The sequence below is a fragment of the Callithrix jacchus genome, chromosome 8, assembly GCF_049354715.1.
Source record: "Callithrix jacchus isolate 240 chromosome 8, calJac240_pri, whole genome shotgun sequence".
NCBI classification, from domain to species: domain Eukaryota; kingdom Metazoa; phylum Chordata; class Mammalia; order Primates; family Cebidae; genus Callithrix; species Callithrix jacchus.
This window is the reverse complement of record NC_133509.1, coordinates 116,430,787-116,450,304: the sequence shown is the minus strand read 5'-3', so window position 1 is coordinate 116,450,304 and position 19,518 is coordinate 116,430,787. Positions and strand designations below refer to the sequence as shown.

General features: G+C 37.2%; 1 protein-coding gene across 2 annotated transcripts in view; it reads left to right on the top strand.

Moving 5' to 3' along the window:
- Positions 1-18,827, top strand: part of SEL1L (SEL1L adaptor subunit of SYVN1 ubiquitin ligase) — a 61,912-nt gene extending 43,085 nt beyond the window's left edge. For both annotated transcript variants that reach the window (XM_009006412.5, XM_002754169.6), the window contains exons 13-21: positions 172-249; positions 1,298-1,360; positions 2,612-2,699; positions 3,011-3,159; positions 4,115-4,280; positions 4,814-4,888; positions 6,603-6,775; positions 11,369-11,497; positions 14,259-18,827. In XM_009006412.5, the coding sequence (XP_009004660.1) occupies positions 172-249; positions 1,298-1,360; positions 2,612-2,699; positions 3,011-3,159; positions 4,115-4,280; positions 4,814-4,888; positions 6,603-6,775; positions 11,369-11,497; positions 14,259-14,468 (1,131 nt within the window). In that variant the 3' untranslated portion in view covers positions 14,469-18,827. The remainder of the gene's footprint in view (positions 1-171; positions 250-1,297; positions 1,361-2,611; positions 2,700-3,010; positions 3,160-4,114; positions 4,281-4,813; positions 4,889-6,602; positions 6,776-11,368; positions 11,498-14,258) is intronic.
- Positions 18,828-19,518: the final 691 nt, after the last annotated feature.

The window sequence follows — 19,518 nt, the reverse complement described above, 5'->3', positions numbered from 1 at the left end:
GCAACCGCACCCAGCCTTTGCTTTTAATTCTAAAATATCCTGTGGGGAATTCTAAGTTTTTTGGAAATGATTTCATGACATCTAACAAAAACCAAAAGGAGATAATAAAGGAGAAAAATGTACTTGAAGAGAGGGTTACAGCTCTTACTGAAATTGGGATCTGTTTTCTAGATGTATTCGGAAGGAAGTGACATTGTCCCTCAGAGTAATGAGACAGCTCTCCACTACTTTAAGAAAGCTGCTGACATGGTAAGACTTTGTCTCAGTGTACTGAAATGTGTACCATATTACTATTATTTTAATAAATAAATTTGTTATATTAAAGGGTTAATCTTAACCAACTCACACTATACATTATTGAAACTGCTTATTAAATATGATTCATATGAATGTATTGATTAGACAAAGCCCTCTGGATAAAAAGCAATTTTTTTAGGAACCAGATTGTTGATTTTTAGTTAAGTTTCCTAATCAGGGAAATATTGATTTTTAGTAATGGAACTGGGAGTTATATAATCTACCTATTTGTATTGCAACATGAAATTTAAAAGCTTACATAATAGGATACTTTTCATAATTATAGTACATAATTTAGGCTTTCTTTGGCTCAGAAAACTGCATATGAATACCTAAAACCTTGTATGTCTTCAGTATGTACACTTACCTCTCTGTCAACTCTTATACATGTTACTGCAATTCCAGATGTCATTTGTATGCTTCCGTAAGGAATGCTATGACAGTCTTTTTAAAGATGTCATCTGTCCCTCTAAGTCTAGGTGAATTCTAGAGTTTTCTTTCTAGTCCAAAACAGTGATTCTCTTTGCTCTATGACACTCCAATAATCCTAAGTATATCTTTGCCACCTGATAGCAGCATTGCTGTTATTATATGATTGTGCTGTTATTACAAGATGTTCCATGATATCTTTCCTCTTTATTGGAGTGGGACATTACCAATGAAAAACTGCAAAAATGTGACCTGCTTTTAATTTTGATGAAATACATCAGTCATGCTTTATGTCATAAATTCATGGTGCAGATGCTCATAAAGTAACTCACCAAAATTTATTTCTAAATGAATTTACTATTTACTCTTTTTCAGCAAATTACCAAAGCCCCCAAATGTCTAAAAGTCAATATTATGTTTAGTCTGATGAGAAGAACTCCTGTTTTGAATTGAAAAATACTAAGACATGTTTTTGAATAGGCTTATAAATGATTTATTTTGCAGTTATTTATTCTTGCCTATTTTTTAATGAATTCTTTTCACTTTTTTGTCTGATTTCTCTGGTTTGCAGGGCAACCCAGTGGGACAAAGTGGCCTTGGAATGGCCTACCTCTACGGGAGAGGGGTTCAAGTTGTAAGTGTTCAGTCTGACATTCTGACTTTAACGAGCAGTTGGCTGGAGAGGTGGGGACGTGTTCCTTAATTAGCTTCCAGTCAGCCGAGGTGGTGCTGTTCCGTTGTGAGCAAATCTGAACCTCTTCCTCTTGTCTGAGTTTGTCTCACTACCACTTCACACCCGACAGCTACCATCTCCACTGTCATTGAACAGCTCTGTGTCTGGCACTTTCTCCCAAAGGTGTGGAGCTGTTTCTTGTTCTTATATCTCTGCTCTCCGCCCCACCTACTCTAACCATTTCTCAGGACTTAAACATCTCCTTGCCTACTTTTTCACTCAAGCCTGAAAAAATGCATAATTGCCTTTCATTTAGGAGGAGGAAAGCTTTCTGTTCTGCCCTTTGCCCCTTCTAGCTACCACCTCTCTCCTCCCAGCCCTTCACTCAGAGCCAGACTAAGCTGCTGCTATTCACTCTTGAGTTCTTAGCAATCAAACTTCTTCTTTATGGAACTATACTCTGTACAGATTACCAGTAACCTCCTAAATGTCAGTGCAACTGACACTTTTTTGGTTCTGCCTCACTTGACCTCTTCCTTCCCTTGTGTTCTGAGTCTGGGTTTCCTTGGCCATTGCATCTTATCCTTCTGTGCAACCTCCTCATGTTGGATGTCCCTGGATTCACGTTGCTATTTTCTTTCTATATGATCTTTCCAAGTAATATGTCCTTTTAATTTGAGACTGAAACTAAGAGCTATGTTTAAGAGTCTAATCTATAGGTATTCTCTAATACAAAAGACAGTAATGTGTTCTCATTTTGAGGCCTTCTAGTCATTCTAGAACACTAAAATTCAGTAGTAACCTTTATTTTAACTTTTCTCCTTGAAGTATAATAATCATGTAGCGATTGGTAAGGTACCCAGGGAAGAAATGAAAAAGGAAAGAAGTTTCCTTCTTTAGTATTAGGAAAATTGAGGTTTAAAAACGATTAATGGGTCAGCAGAGAAGACTGACTTTCTTAATTCCTGGTTGTACTAGTGTTTGTACTTTCTGAGAGCAGCATACAAATTGCTTTTCTTCACCACCTTAAATATTAATCCCCCTGTGACTTAAAGTATATTGTTATCTATCACAAGAATTAGAAGGTGGTCTTTTTAATGACTCATCAGGAATATTTTTTGTATGCTTTGTTCATTCCTTTTAGTAGATCTCCTAACTTTTGAGTATGTCAGCCTTTTGAGCTTTCTCGTCACATGACATCTTTTTCTACAGAATTATGATCTAGCCCTGAAGTACTTCCAGAAAGCTGCTGAACAAGGCTGGGTGGATGGGCAACTACAGCTTGGTTCCATGTACTATAGTAAGTAACACTGGAATTAATAATGGTTACACCCTAAATTAAGCTGCTTTCCACTAGATGGCATTATGTTATGGAAATGGGTGTTACTAAATTCTGGCTGGTTAAGTGTTCTCCCAGTTCTATGATTTGTACATCTTGTTTTTCATTGTAAATTGTATTAATCTGTATCAATATGTTAATTTGTATTAGATTCACATATTTAGTAAGAATTCTTTCATTAGAGTTTTATTCCTCATATATAAAGCTGCTCTGATGCTTAGCTAAATCTTACTTAGGTCTATTATCTCATGTGATTTTTCTTTTTCTTACAGATGGCATTGGAGTCAAGAGAGATTACAAACAGGCCTTGAAGTATTTTAATTTAGCTTCTCAGGGAGGCCATATCTTGGCTTTCTATAACCTAGCCCAGATGCATGCCAGCGGCACAGGTGTGATGCGGTCATGTCACACTGCAGTGGAGGTACGGTCTTTTCTACCAGCTTGTGTGTAGGGAGTTGATTTGCCCAACAGGAAGTCTACGCTTTTAATCCTGATTTTCTTTGTTTTCTTCTATAATTCTAGACTCAGCCTACCTGGCTTTGATATACTGAGGGAAGACTGAAGGGTCTGTAACTATTTAGTCTCTCCCTATTATTTAGTCTCTCCCTATTATTTAGTCTCTCCCAAAAAGAGTCAGCTGTACAAGGGGAGATATTGGTGTTTGCAGTATCTCCACCACCTAAGACAATATCTGATGATAATCAGGATCAAAAATATGTATGAGCTGGGCACAATGGCACATGCCTGTAGTCCCAGCTACTTAGGAGGTTGAGGTGGATGATGGCTTGAGCCCAGGAGTTTGAGACCAACCTGGACAACATAGCAAGAGCCTATCTCTTTAAAAAAAAAAAAAAAGAAAGAAAAAAAGAAAAAAAAAGAAGTGTACATTGAATGAATGTTCCAAAAAGGAATGCTCATAGCTCCTAATTGGAAATTTTCCTCTTAACTCTCTCAGACCTGGCACTTTAGAGTGACATTGATAAATGCTTAGCAAAGTTTCTAAATCTCTGTGCTTTACTTTACTCACTTGTGGCTGTTAATAGGACTTAACCCATAGGGTGGTCCCTCATGAATCTCATGGGAAGTTTAAGAATGACAATACACACAAATCATTGGAACCTTGCCTGGGCAGAGTAAATGGTGATTTTTATAGCACAATAATTGTGTACTGTTAACTTTTTTTTAATAAACCTGTTGACTTCTAAAGAGTAAGTGAAAACTTTAAATATGTTTCACACTTCTATGTCTATTCAAGAAAGCTGCCAGAAATTGAAAGAGCAAGCTTAATAGTCACTTGTAGCCAAAATACATAAGTGATTTTCTGGTATGTATTTCTTATTTTGTTTTACTTATTTTTTTTTCCCCATCTCACACAGTTGTTTAAGAATGTATGTGAACGAGGCCGTTGGTCTGAAAGGCTTATGACTGCCTATAACAGCTATAAAGATGGCGATTACAATGCTGCAGTGATCCAGTACCTCCTCCTGGCTGAACAGGGCTACGAAGTGGCGCAAAGCAATGCAGCCTTCATTCTTGATCAGAGTAAGGTTCATTTTAGTCCTGCCTTAGATTTAGAATGTACAAGTTCACATCGGGTTAATCTGTTCAAAAAGAAAAGCCACTAGGAAACAATTGTTATTATAACTGAAACTGAACACACATGCTTGTTATTAATATTTTACTTTAGCCATCATAGTTTTATAACTAGATTTGACTGTAGAAATTGATTTGACATTCATTTTAAAATTAAGCACTTTCCATAAATACATTTTTCAAAATACAGTGGATACAAAACTGCCATTTTTCCAACACTGTGCAGAAAAGTGGCTCAGTAGTCTGATTGGTTCTATAAATAAAACATGTTTCACGAAGTAGTGACCTCTTGCAACCAGTCATTGCTTTGAACCCACTATTCTAGTTCAATAATTGTTTAATTTCAGTACTTGTTCAATTCTTCTTATATCCCAATTCTTGTTTAACTTATGCTCCACCTGTCCTCCCTACTTTGCAAATGAAAAGTAAGTCTAGTGTCTTTTCTTAAATGCCTGATTTTTATTTTGTTTCTTTTTCTGTAGGAGAAGCAACCATTGTAGGTGAGAATGAAACTTATCCCAGAGCTTTGCTACATTGGAACAGGGCTGCCTCTCAAGGTGAGTGATAATTCAAGGATAAGAGTTTCACTCAGAGACCTCCCTATGTTGTTTATCTTCCATGAACATTAAATCATGTCATTCATCACCTTTAAATTAAGTAGAGGCTGGGTGTAGTGGCTCACACCTGTAATCCTAACACTTTGGGAGGATTTTTGGTATTTATTCTTAACATAGAAGTTTCTAGAGCCACAGTTTTTAAATTGGATTGTAAAGACTTTGTACTACACATTTCCATCAAGCTATGATTCACTCTGGTTTCCTGCCAAGGCAGGAGGATCACTTGAGGTCAGGAGTTCGAAATGAGCCTGGCCAACATAGTGAAACCCTGTCTCTACTAAAAATACAAAAGAAAAATTAGCCGGGCGCCTGTAATTCCAGCTACTCAGGAGGCTGAGACAGGAGATTCACTTGAACCCAGGAGGCAGAGGTTACAGTGAGCCAAGATCACGCCACTGCACTCCAGCCTAGGTAACAGAGCAAGGCTCCGTCTCAAAAAAATATAATAATTAATTAAGCAGAGAGATATTGTGAATTAATTTGTTTGCATATTATTGGTATTTATTCTTAACATAGAAGTTTCTAGAGCCAGAGTTTCTAAATTTGATTGTAAAGACTTTGTACTGCACATTTCCATCAAGCTATGATTCACTCTGGTTTCTAGTTTGAGGCTAGTATACTGTGTGAAATGGGAATTAAATAGAATATATGGTAGAACATTAGTCTGAAACCTAAGAGACTGTAACTTTTCCCTCAGTCTTTTTTTCTTTTGAATATTTATTTTTTATACATGCTTCTCTTGACATTCTCTGCCTGTTCCTTCTCCAAGCCTAGATGGTCAAGCTGGACTCATTTTTTTTTTGAGACGGGCTCTTGCTCTGTCACCCAGCTGGAGTGCAGTGGCGCGATCTTGGCTCACTGCAACCTCCGCTGCTTGGGTTCAAGTGATTCTCCTGCCTCAGCCACCGGAGGAGCTGGGACTACAGGCACAAGCCACACGCCTGGCTTATTTTTTATATTTTAGCAGAAACGGGTTTCACCTTGTTAGCCAGGATGGTCTTAATCTCCTAACCTCGTGATCTGCCAGCCTCGGCCTCCAAAGTGCTGGGATTATAGGCATGAACCAGCACCTAGCCAAAGCTGAACTATTTTAAAATGTAAATGACATGATAAAATAGAGCCTGATTATTTACTTAAGAGTGTTAGTGAAAGAAGGGAGTACAGCTTGAGTATCCCTTATCTGAAATGCTTAGGACCAGAGTGTTTCAGCTTTCAGATTTTTTTTTTTTGTTTTTTTTTTTTTTTGTGTGTGTGTGTGTTTGGAATATTTGCGCATATTGTTTGAGCATCCTTAATCCGAAATCTGAAATGCTCCTGTGACCATTTCCTTTGAACATGACTTTGAACATCAGTTTTGGGTTTTGGAGCATTTCAGATTTCAAATTTTTGAATTAGGTATATTGAACCTGTCCCCCAACACACACCAACTTGGTTTTACCTCTTTATTTCAAAGCCTTCTGCAGAAGAGCTACACTTCTAGTTTAAATCTGTACTGGATTTTATAACTTGGCTGAAAGGATTTGTTACCAAGTTTGTGTACTACAAATTAAAAGTCTTTGTTTTATGTAAGCATGTTAACAGGAGGAAAGAAAAATTTGGTCCGTTTTAAACATACTTTATTTATTGGCAGTTTTGCATTTAACTTTTATTTAAGGCTATACTGTGGCTAGAATTAAGCTCGGAGACTACCATTTCTATGGATTTGGCACCGATGTAGATTATGAAACTGCATTTATTCATTACCGTCTGGCTTCTGAGCAGCAGCACAGTGCACAAGCTATGTTTAATCTGGGATATATGCATGAGAAAGGACTGGGCATTAAACAGGTGAGTGTAGCTTCCAAACACGTTTGAATAATATAATCGTGATTGGGGAAAACACTTGCATTTGTATAGAAAATAGACTTTCCTTGACATTCAGTTGGATTTCAGGCCACTAAATTATGGGACTGATTTGTAATATTTCAGAAGACTGCCCTTCCATCTCTCATCTTCCAGGACACACAGAGACACACAGATATTACTATCCACGCTGTTCTATTTAGGGATTAAGCTGAAGACAGACTCATGGGAATGGAAGTGCCGTGCTGCCTCTGCTGATTACTACTTGTTTGAGAAACTGTCAGTCTTCAGCCAAATTCTATTATTTCTAAATTATTTTGAAATGAATTAAATGTACTCTACTGATAAATTTATTTCTGATTCTTACACCTTCCTAAGGAAGTCTGACATTCTATGGACTCATGACTTAAGGTTTTGCCTACGTTTCCCCACAAAGGGGGAAAAGCTACAGACCCCCTTGTGCATTTTTAAGTTGGCATTTAAGTTTTTTCTTAGGTTTCAAAGGGTCTAAATTCTATCTATGTTAAGCATTAACATTTTTATGTAAAATTATTTATTTATGCTTAAAATATCCAGTAGAATCTAAATAACAATAATTTAATACCCATTCACCATTATTCATTTTTTTTAGAAATATACAAGCAAGTTCTTTAATTGAAAGTTATGGCTTTTCCTGTTTTCCCTAAATTTATATTTTCTACCACAATTTCTGTAGAATGTAATACTAATGTATTGTTTTTAATGCTTAGTTATTTTATTGATCACTCCATTGTACTTATCTGAAACAAATATATAAATTAATTTTGAATGTTATTACCAGCCATCTAAGTGTTAAGAAAAATTCATGAGATACTACTGGTCACAGTTAATCACTTAATACATTGTTGATGAAATCTTAAAAAATATGTTTTGATAAAACTTTGCTTTTGTATTATTAATTGAAAATGCAATGGGCCAGGCATGGTGGCTCACACCTGTAATCCCAGCCCTTGGGGAGGCTGAGGTGAGTGGATCATGAAGTCAAAGAGATTGAGACCATTCTGGCCAACATGGTGAAACCCTGTTTCTGCTAGAAAAACAAAAGTTAGCTGGGCATGGTGGCGTGCACCTGTAGTCCCAGCTACTCAGGAGGCTGAGGCAGGAGAATCACTTGCAGAAAGCCGAGATTGCACTACTGCACTCCAGTCTGGTGACACAGCAAGACTCCGTCTCATTAAAAAAAAAAAAAAAAAAGAAAATGCATTTCTTAATGAGATAAATGGAGTATTTGTTAAAAATTATTGAGTAGATTTAGCATTAATTCTGTTTTTCAGTTAAAATGTGTGACTAGAATGTCATTCACATAAATATGTATATGAAAACGAGAAGAGTTTCGTTATAGCATGGTCACATAGTTCTTTAAACTGCCTTAACAGTTAGTTGGCAATAATCAGAGTAACTTGTCATTAGAAATTATTCCTAATGATCAATCCCCTAGCCACTTGATTAGGTCCCTCTTCAGTTGCGTTGAAAGCAAAGAATTAGAAACCAAAAACTTATGAAAGCATTTTTTCCCTGACACTGGAGCCTTTCACTTTTCCCTTTTTCTAGGAAGAGTATTGAAAAGGCTTTACCGCTGGGCACGGTGGCTCAAGCCTGTAATCCCAGCACTTTGGGAGGCCAAGGCAGGTGGATCACGAGGTCAAGAGATCGAGACCATCCTGGTCAACATGGTGAAACCCCATCTCTACTAAAAATACAAAGTATTAGCTGGGCATGGTGGCATGTGCCTGTAATCCCAGCTACTCAGGAGGCTGAGGCAGGAGAATTGCCTGAACCCAGGAGGCGGAAGTTGCAGTGAGCCGAGATCGCGTCATTGCACTCCAGACTGGGTAACAAGAGTGAAACTCTGTCTCAAAAAAAAAAAAAAGAAAAGAAAAGAAAAGGTTTTACCAAGACTTAAGAGATGGACTGTTAATTATACTCCTTCCTCTGCCACTTAGAGGCCCTTTATTGACCTAACTCTGCTTAAGGATTGAGGGAAAGTTAAGTTCATTTTTGCTAATGCGCTACTTTCTTGACAAATGCTGCTGCTTTGTTCACATTTGGACATTTAATTTCAGTATGTAAATGTTTATATTTTAAACTTAGCTTAGTATTTAGAATATTACTAATATTAGATACTTGAATATAGTTCAGCAAGGCTCTGGAGCTACAAACTCAGTACGTTCAACTTCTGGAAGATCTCTGCCACTTAATGGAGGAATTGAAGCCTCTCTTTATTATCAAACCAGTCATCCAGTGTCCCATATTAGACTTAGCTTCTATCAGAAAGGCTGACAGGTTTCTTTTCTTTTCTTTTTTTTAATGGAGATGGGGTATCACTATGTTCCTTAGGTTTGTCTCAATCTCCTGGGGACTCAAGCGCTTCGGCCTCCAAAAGTGCAGAGATTGCAGGTATGAGCCACTGCACCTAGCTGACTCTATTTTTAATTCAAGTGAAGTTTGACATAACTGATATAAAGAGCATATATAAGTTATGGCTTTCATGGAGTACATCTAGTAATACTATACTGACTGTAGATTAAAATGCTATAACTCATAATCTGTTTTTATAATAGGTTATAAAACAAATTAATGTGCTCTTCTAATTTAATTTGTAATACAATGTATAGCTAATAATATAAATTCTTGTAAATAAAGATACAATAAAAGGCATAGTATTCCTTTGATAAGAGTAGAGGGAGGGAAGTTGTGTTTAGCTTTTGAGAATAAATAATCATGTATAAAAATCAGTACTCTGTTACTTTTTGTAAGACACCAGGATCAGGTTTTCTGGTTTTTTTTTTTTTTTTTTTGAAAGTTTAAAATATTCTTGCTACTAATACTAAAAACAATCAATCTAGCATTTAACATAGGAAAATATCAAATAATATGAAGATTGACTATTGGAAAAAAATTATATTATTTGTTAAGTTTTAATTACACACTGTTGAATCTATTTAATGACCCTAGTGAATCATCCACAGAGTGTGTATGAGTCACATGAAGTTTGATCCATGAGCTTGAAAAATACAGCAGTCCAAAAAACCATTTGAGTTATATTTTTCTAAAAAAATTAGACACTAACCATACTGTTACCATTATTTGAAGAACCTCTTCTTGACACACCCTAAGGACAAAAATAAGGATTAGCTGAAAGTAACTGCTTGTATTTAAATATGTTGGTGGGGGGGGGAGTCATTTTTGGTCTTTAGCTTTTCTTCTTCATGTCTCATGGAATTCTGGTATTCTTTGATAATAAGGAGTAGAAATGAGATTTTTAAGTGAAAACTCCCGCCATTCCATTCTGTTACATATCTGAATTCAGAACACTCTAGCCTGGGCCAAAATAAGAATGACTTGTTTCACCTGTTACAGAAATATGTCTTAAAAAAAAAAAAAATTTAGGGGGGTCCAAAGTGGCTCCCGCCGGAGGTCATGGCGCTCGCAAAGGCAAGGTCATCAGTTCAAGGCTAACCTCATAAGCTCAAACTGATTGGCAAAAAAAAAAGAAAAATGTCTAACACAGGGAAACACAAGAGACCCTAATAACGGTTTATAATTAGTCAATAAAGGAGCCTTCTCCAGAACCAGTATTTCATGGTATCTCTTTCAGTGGTAGCCCCTGAGATTTTTACACCCCAAGGCAGTGTACTTGAGGAAAGAGTGGGGTAGATAAGGGCTATGCCCTCCTTTTGCAAAGTGGAAAAATGTTGCTGTGCACGCAGGCCTGTTCTCAGCAGATCCCTTTTAGGAAAAAGCACATATGGAAGTTGCAGAACTGCAGAATAGAGTTCCTTATGTCCATGCAAGTACATCTTACAAAATCTGTTTCTTTTTTATTTGGAGACAGGGTCTCACTCTGTCACCCAGGCTGGAGTGCTGTGGGTGACATCTCAGCTCATTGCAACCTCTGCCTCCTAGGTTCAAGCAATCTTCCCACCTCAGCCTCCCAAGTAGCTGGGACTACAGGCAGGCGCCATCACACCCAGCTAATTTGGCTTATTTTTTTGTAGAGAGTTTCACTGTGTTGCTCAGGCTGGTCTTGAACTCCTGGCCTTAAGTGATCATCCTGCCTCACCCTCCCAAAGCATTGGGATTACAAAAATGATCCACCATGCCTGGACTCTGTTGTAAAATCTTGAGTGTCTCTACCCCACTTTGAAGATTACTGTCCCAAACTGAAACCAGACATTGCTTACCCTGATTGAAGTTTTAAGTAGCAAAAAATTAGTGTGAGTCTCAGAGGTCGCCCTTGAAAATCTGTAGGTTAATAGTGTCAATGCATGAATATATGGCTGTATCCAGCATATCTACACAGCAAATGAGATGTTACATTGGGGGAAAATGAGTTTTTTAATTAAGTCTTTCAATATTAAGCAGTTAGATAATTAAACAAATTTTACCCAAGTAAAGCTTGTCATTTTTCTTTAGGTGAGGGAAACTTATTTTTAAAATGAAAACCTCAAAGGTAAAATAAATTTGTCTGATATGTACACTAAATATTTTCACTTATTTTGACAAGAAATGCATTTTTGTTTCCTCCCTGTATTACAGGATATTCACCTTGCAAAACGTTTTTATGACATGGCAGCTGAAGCCAGCCCTGATGCACAAGTTCCAGTCTTCCTAGCCCTCTGTAAATTGGGCATTGTCTATTTCTTGCAGTACATACGGGAAACAAATGTAAGTGGTCCATGCCTCTTTTAATCAAAATATAAATGATGGAAGCTCTGTCCTGGAGGTTTGTATTTCAGAAGTTGAGAAGCACAGGGAAAAGTGTCCTGCAGGTATCAGGTGGGTTCCCTTCTTCCCCTCAGCTCAGGTCCTAGAGGAGCTTGTCAGGAGAGGGATAAATGTAGGCACAAAGCAGTTACTGCAGCTTTTAGGTAGCATTTGATACTTCCTAACGCTGAAGCATTTTTCATGGATGCAAATGTTTTCTGGTTTAGGAAAAACAGACAGATTAATGGCAGTTTGAAACAGTACTTAAATTCAGTAAACATTAAATCAGACGACCGCCTGGCAGTGACTCAAACCAGTTCCTTAAAAAGAAAAAGAGAAAAAAGAACTTGAGAACCTGCCCAGGTTGTTGTATTTCAGATTCTTCTGATAGTGAAACATTAAGTTAAAAACACCACCCGAATTTTCTTCTCTAAAAATAGCTTGAATTATTTAAACAGGCTAATGGGAGAACCTAAATAGGAAGTGGTTACCTGTTTTTTTCAAAATTACCAACTTTAGTTGCCAGTACTGGTATGTAGGTACTCTTGGGTTCTGCCAGCTTTACATTTTCTTTCCAGTACTATAGCTCCTAGAATGGATTAACTGGTGCAGCATTTGACTCTGAAAACCCTAAGATATTTAGAGACACTGTTTCTAACATAGGCTTATTCACGACCAGAAAAGGATGATATTTCACCCTTTTGTTAATGTCTTTCAGTATTACATTCAAGAACGGGCTTTCCCTCGTGTGTGTCACAGGTATAAATGTAGTCCATGCTGCTCCAGCATCAATAAAAAGAAACGGACTTGTCTAGTCCATGCAACTGAAGTCCTCCACAGATAGGGCTCTGGAGCATTGGTCTTATGGGGCTCTGTCCTCCCAGTTGCTTATATATGTGTAATGTCAGTTGCCATAATTGAACGGTAGCATGAGTCAGGTGTGCTGTAACCGCTGCCAGTTGAAACAATCTTTGCTTCTTTAATTAAAAAGCTGACCATGTGGCAGCCTACTGTTTCTCTCAGTACTATTTCAAACCCTTATCTCTCATAATGTTTATTATTAACTGTTGGTTATAGTCTAGGATTTCATCTTCCAGTACGATGTACTGGGTGTATTATATCTCAGTTTTTTTAATACAGAAGTATAAAGAAGACAGTAAAATTCCCCATAATCCTACCACCTAGCCATTCCAACTAAAAAGAAAAAAGAGAGTCCAAGACTAATAAGTATCAATCATAAGAAAGTCAAACAGTGCAGAAGAAAACAAATGTCCCATCCCGATTCTTCCCCAGAGAACACAATTAGTGGTTTCTTGTCATTTCTTTTTTCCAGAAAAATTTAGCACCTGTACCTACAAACATGTTACAGAGATCTTTCAAATGTAATTTTATTTTTAAAATTATACCCTATATTTACTTTCTTAATGGGTAAGTATAATAGAAGTCAGAAAGTATCAGAAATAAGTGATACTAAAACAATTCAAATATCATAGGCTAAGAACATAACTTTTAAGTTTAAATTCAGATGTTAAATATTTTGTGTTTTAGTTAAATACTAATTGAGAAGCATTATTCATTCAGCTATTAAATATTTGAGTTTCTGCTATTTTCAATTACATGGGAATAGTGAAATGGCCCCACTGTCACGGAACAGAGCTTTCCAGCTGGTGTGCTGTCACTGCCAATAGGTTCCCTGTGCCAAGATACTAATTTCTCCCCTTGGCTTGCCGCTGTTTTTTTCTTTCTTTCTTTCTTTTTTTTTTGAGAGTCTCACTATCTCACCCAGGCTGGAGTGTAGTGGCATAGTCTCAGCTCACTGCAACCTCCACCTCCCGGGTTCAAGCAGTTCTCATGCCTCAGCCTCCCGAATAGCTAGGATTACAGGCACCCTCCACCATGCCCAGTTAATTTTTGTATTTTTAGTAGAGACTGGATTTTGCTATGTTGGCCAAGTTGGTCTTGAACTCTTGGCCTCAAGTGATCCACCCACTTCGGCCTCCCAATGTGCTGGGATTACAAGGCGTGAGCCCCTGCGCCTGGTCCTAGTGATTTTTTTTCAAATATTTTATGTGAAAAATGGTTAAAATTAGTGGATTGGATTACTGATGGAAAGAACACTGTCAGACATTTTATATTAAACATCAGCTGTTATACATTAATAACTCAGTTCCTCAGACACATTATTTTGAGCTTCAGTTGAAGGCTTTTAAAACCCCTTTAAACACTCACACACACACATTTTGAGCTTTAATTAAAGGATTTTAAAACCTTTTTAAACACACACAGCAAAATGTTTTTAAAACCAATTATTTTAATTTTTTTTTTTTTTTTTTTTGAGACAAAGTTTCACTGTCATGCTGGCTGGAGTGCAGTGGTGTGATCTCGGCTCACTGTATATCCACCTCTCAGGTTCAAGCGATTGATTCTCCTGCCTCAGCCTCCCGAGTAGCTGGGACTACAGGCGCATGCCACCACACCTGGCTAATTTTTGTATTTTTTTTTAGTAGAGACAGGGTTTCACCATATTGATCAGGCTGGTCATGAACTCCTGACCTTGTGACCCAACCACTTCGGCCTTCCAAAGTGCTGGGATTACAGGTGTGAGCCATGGCACCAGGCCCAATTATTTTAATTTCTATACTTACCTCTGGTGATATAACTTTCCTAGTTTTTTGCCTGATATTTTAGTGATAATAATGGTTTCCATATTATTTTCATTAAGATTCGAGATATGTTCACCCAACTTGATATGGACCAGCTTTTGGGGCCTGAGTGGGACCTTTACCTCATGACCATTATTGCGCTGCTGTTGGGAACAGTCATAGCTTACAGGCAAAGGCAGCACCAAGACATGCCTGCACCCAGACCTCCAGGACCACGGCCAGCTCCTCCCCAGCAGGAGGCTCCACCAGAGCAGCAGCCACCACAGTAGCAGCCACCAGGTCCAGCCTTGATCGGTGACAGCGAAGGAAGTTATCTGCTGGGAACACTTGCATTTGATTTAAGACTTTGGATCAGTGGTCACCTCCCGGAAGAGGCACGGCACAAGGAAGTATTGAATTCCTAAAGCTGCTTAGAATCTGATGCCTTTATTTTCAGGGATAAGTAACTCTTAACTAAGCTGAATGTTTGTTTCAGTGCCATATGGAATAAAACTCTCAGTGGCTTTTTCTTTTTTCTTTTCTGGAAACATATGTGAGACACTCAAAGTAACATCTGCTGTATCCAGCTATCTTTCTTGGATCCTTTTGGTCATTATTTCATTGTGCATAAGTTCTTAATATCAACCATTTTTAAGGTATTGTGCATCGACACTAAAAACTGATCAGTGTAAAAAGGAAAACCCAGTTAGTTGCAAGTTTAAATGTGTTCGAAAGTCTGAAAATAGACTTGCCTTTTAAGTTAAAAAAAAAAAAGACATCTTCAGAGTGTTTTGGAACTGCGACTACTGAGAAACTTTTACCAGTCCACATGCAATTATACATATTTAGCATATTCGTTATTTTAAAAGGGAAGGTTAGGAGGTTCTTATTGGTGATTGTCACACTGTGTACCATACTCCTCTCCTTCAAAGACTGAAAGGCCTTGTTAAGGAGTTTTTTGTGAGCTTTACTTCTTTGGAATGGAATATACATATGTAAAACCTTGTGACTCCTTGCGCCAATGTGAATTTGCCCCACCTACTCTGCAATTTTCTTGTTTGTTTTGAATATACAGAGCTTTGATCCAGAAGCCAGAGGATGGACTAAATGGGATAAATCAGAAAACAAAATGAATTCTGGATGGGGTACCACAATCACAGACACAGACACACTTTTCCTAACGTTGAAGCATTTATTCCCAGAATTTATCTTACTTTGCATTTCTTTTTGCACAAAGAACACATCCCCTTCCTGAATTCTTTAAATAGGAAATATCATTGCCAGGGTATGGCTTACAGTGACTACTATTATAATACTAAAACTCAGAGAATCAAAGATGGATTAAGCTCAGTGATTGATAATGGCCGGGTGCCGTGGCTCACACCTATAATCCCAGCACTTTGGGAGGCCGAGGCAGGCGGATCACAAGGTCAAGAGTTTGAGACTGGCCTGACAAACATGATGAAACCCCGTCTCTATTAAAAATACAAAAATTAGCCAGACGTGGTGGCGCACACCTGTAATCCCAGCTACTCAGGAGGCTGAGGAAGGAGAATCACTTGAACCCAGGAGGCAGTGGTTGCCGTGAGCCGAGGTTGCACCACTGCACTCCAGCCTGAGCGACAGAGCAAGACTCCATCTCAGAAACAAAAAAAACTCAGTGGTTGATGAAAGCCAAAACCCGTTTATACTGTTCTGTACTGTTCAGGTATCTTTTTATTTCTGATAGTTTTATATTATAATAGCCAGCCACTGCGTAGCTATTATATTCACCATTTTTCTCACTGTTAACATTAGGAAAATCAAGGCTACAATTGATTGTAGCCTTGGATTGTCTGGTTAAATAGTATGAAAAAAAAAAAAAGGAAAACTGAAGAGTTTCACATAATCATACACAAAAGAATTGAAGCTTAAACTGTATTTGTATTTCATTTTATTGTCAGATGGTGGCGTTCACCAGCCTATATCTTGTCTGAGACTGCATTTGTATCTCAGCATGTTTTCTACACCTGCTGATGTCAGTTCATATTAACCTTTATGCTTTTTCCCAGGATCTGCCAGAAAACTTGAAAAGTTTATTGCTTGTAGAGTTACTGCTTTGATTTTTGAAGTTGGGGTAGTATTTAGAACTAGATTTAACTAGTCTATAATGAACGTGAAGGCTTTTAAATGTGAAGTTGTATACCTTTTTTGTGTTTAGAATATTATGGGAAACCTGGTAAGCAAAACTTTTCTCCCAGATAATTGCTTCCAAATTCGAAGAGTTGGTCACCAAGAGAACCATATGTATGAAAGCATATCTGTGAAAGCTAGGAAATTTTAGCCCCCTAAGTGTAATGTGCTTTAGGCAGCTCTTGTAAATACAAAGACTTGTTTGGTCTCTTACACGTAGAGATTTGGTACAGTACATTGGTGTCTCCACCACTGCCCCTTCTCCCTGCTTCAAAATAAATGTAATCCATGGTAGCAGCCACACTTCCTTTAGAAGGAACTGTTATAATTTATTTAAAAGTTGAAAAACCACCTAAGATAACTATCAGCTTTCACTTTTTTTCTTCAGCCATCCACCCTAATTTTTCTATTAGCAACATTTTTAGATGTAACTTTCCTTCCCCCCCGCGGAGTATGTGCTTTGAGAAAACATTTCTTTAAAACTGTGTGTGCTACCTAAGGTTCAACGGGAAAGTGCAGTCTTGTTCCTCATATGTTAACGCACTTCTTACTAGCTTGCCACTCGCCTTTTTTTTTATTGTTGATGTTCTGAATTTCCTTTTCTTGGCTTGTTTCCACTTCATTTTACCCTGGGTCCTTTGCTTCCAGCAGTTTGTGAATGGTATCTTTCAAATAACTTAGTTCTTAGGGCTTCACTTAAGGACTGTCTCTCAAAAATACTTTGCTCTCTTCTTTTCTGTTCATGGGACATGGTACCTACGCAAATAGGAGTTGGGTTTGGTTTTTCTCCTAAAATAATGCTCAATACTTACCTAATCAAATGGCATCCATTTGAATAAAATGACAATAACTAAGTTAGTTAATGTCAGTGACATTAAACTGACTCCAGGATTCAGGAGTTTTAATGCTAGAATTTAGATTTAACAGATAGAGTGTGGCTTCATTTGTCCATGGTAGCCGATCTCTCCTAAGACCTTTTCTAGTCCGTCTTCCTGCCTTCGAATATGATGACAGTACCCTCTTTACTCTTCTCTTGTGTGCATTCGGTTTGTTGGTTAGCTGACTGTCTTGAAACTATTCATCTTGCTTCTACTTTATTTTACAGAGGTAGCATTGGTGGGTTTCTTGTGGTTTTTTTTTTTTCCTGTCTCTCCATGTTTCTAGTTTCAGTTTCTGTTTTCTAGGTGAGGCTTATTTTTCATGAGTAGTGAATGGCACAGAAAAAGTAAATCAAAGATGACTTCAAAATTTATTATTTAGCATTCAACTCAGATTAATTTATAAATTATTAATCTTGATACTCTTAAGGATTTGTTACTTTTCTGCATATTAGGTTAATTTTTACCTTACATGTAAGAGTTTTGCCACTAAGCCATTTTGTCACTGTCCTATTGGGAAGTTTTGGAAACTTCTGCCAGTGATGTGGTGATGATCTGATGATTTATTTAAAGAGCTGTTGATGCCTCAAGGAAACTTAAGTATTTTATTATTATATATAGGATTTTTTGGTTTTGTTTTTGTTTTCTTTGTTTTTCCCTCCCTTCTTTGTTCCTCATGTTCATTCTTCAAACCAGTATTTTGGAAGTATGCATGCAGGCCTATAAATGAAAAACACAATTCTTTATGTGTGTAGCATGTATATTAATGTCTAACTACATATGCAAAAACTTCCTTTGCAGAGGTTCGGGCTAACATTTCACATGCACATTTCAAAACAAAATGTGTCAGGAAAACAGCCCCTTTAACTGCCAAGACGAGCAGAGCTATATTTGTTTCAGAGACAGCTGATATTTGTTTTGAAACTGAATTGCATATATATATTACACATGATTATGACTAGAAGTATGTAAGAAATTATCAGAACAAAAGAAAACTTCTATTTTCATGCAAATATTTTTCATCAGCCATCACTCTCAAATATAAATGAAAATATAACACTCCTGAATGCCAGGCACAATCTGGATTTTAAATGTGTGGTATTCATTGAAAAGAAGCTAAATTTCTCCACCCACTTGGTATTTCAAGAAAATTTAAAACGATCCCAAGGAAAGATAATTTATATGTTAAAGTGACTATTTGTACAAGTAAAAATCCAACATTGTATGCATGAAAGGATTCCTTGGTTATGTGCGGGGAATCATCTCACATGCTGTTTTTCCTATTTGGTTTGACAAACAGGCTGACACTATTCTCTCTGATTAAAAAATAAACTCACAAAACTCATAATGTTGATATCAAGATGTAACCACTATACATACGTAGAAAAGGAAGTTTTAAAAGACCTTAGGCTGGCATTGTGAAGGAACAACATAATAGACTTTTTTTGTAAATTTATTTTGTATGTAATGAAATACAGTATAAAGGTTGGTGAAGTGTAATATAATTGTGTAAACAAACATCCTGTTAATAGAGAGATGTACAGATTCGTTTTGTACTGTATCCTGAAACTTGTGAAATAAAGATTCCACCTCTGGTTATCCTGTATGCTGTGATATACCACAACCAAGCACCTTTCCAGAGACTTCTTTTAAGCTTGAATGATTCTATTTTTTAATATTTTTGGAAATTCAGAAGCTTCTGAAAACATTTGGGAGCAGTTTGAATTCATCTTTCATTGTAAACTCCTGAAATTCAGATTTTTACAAGTCTGATACTGCCCAGAGAGAATATGAATTTGCTAAGAAATGTTACCGTCTTTTAAATCTCTGATACCTTTGTCTTGAAGCAGCCTGCGATATGTAGTAAGTGTGATTCACTTTATCCTGGTTATATTTATTTAGATTATAATTTATCTAAAGTTTGTTTATGCATCGCCTTGTCCCAGGAAGTTTTTAAGAGGGCTTGCAGAGACACATACAACACAATAACATTTATTTAGACTAAATATGCTCTGAGCAAAGAGGAGGTGACAAAATATTAAATCAGGAGTGAACCTGTACACAAAATGCGATTATAAGTGGGCTACAAATTTGGCCCCCAGCTTCCCAGCAGGCAACTGAGGTAACTGAGGTAAAATATTCCAGCTTAGAAGCCTTAGATCTTGGATAAAAAGCCTGCATGATGCCAATTGTATCAAGTGAGATGTCATATCTCCAGTTTTACTTGTGGGAGCTCAGTCAGTTACCTCAGATGGACTTGACTGACCTAAAAGTAGTGGAGGAAGTCAAA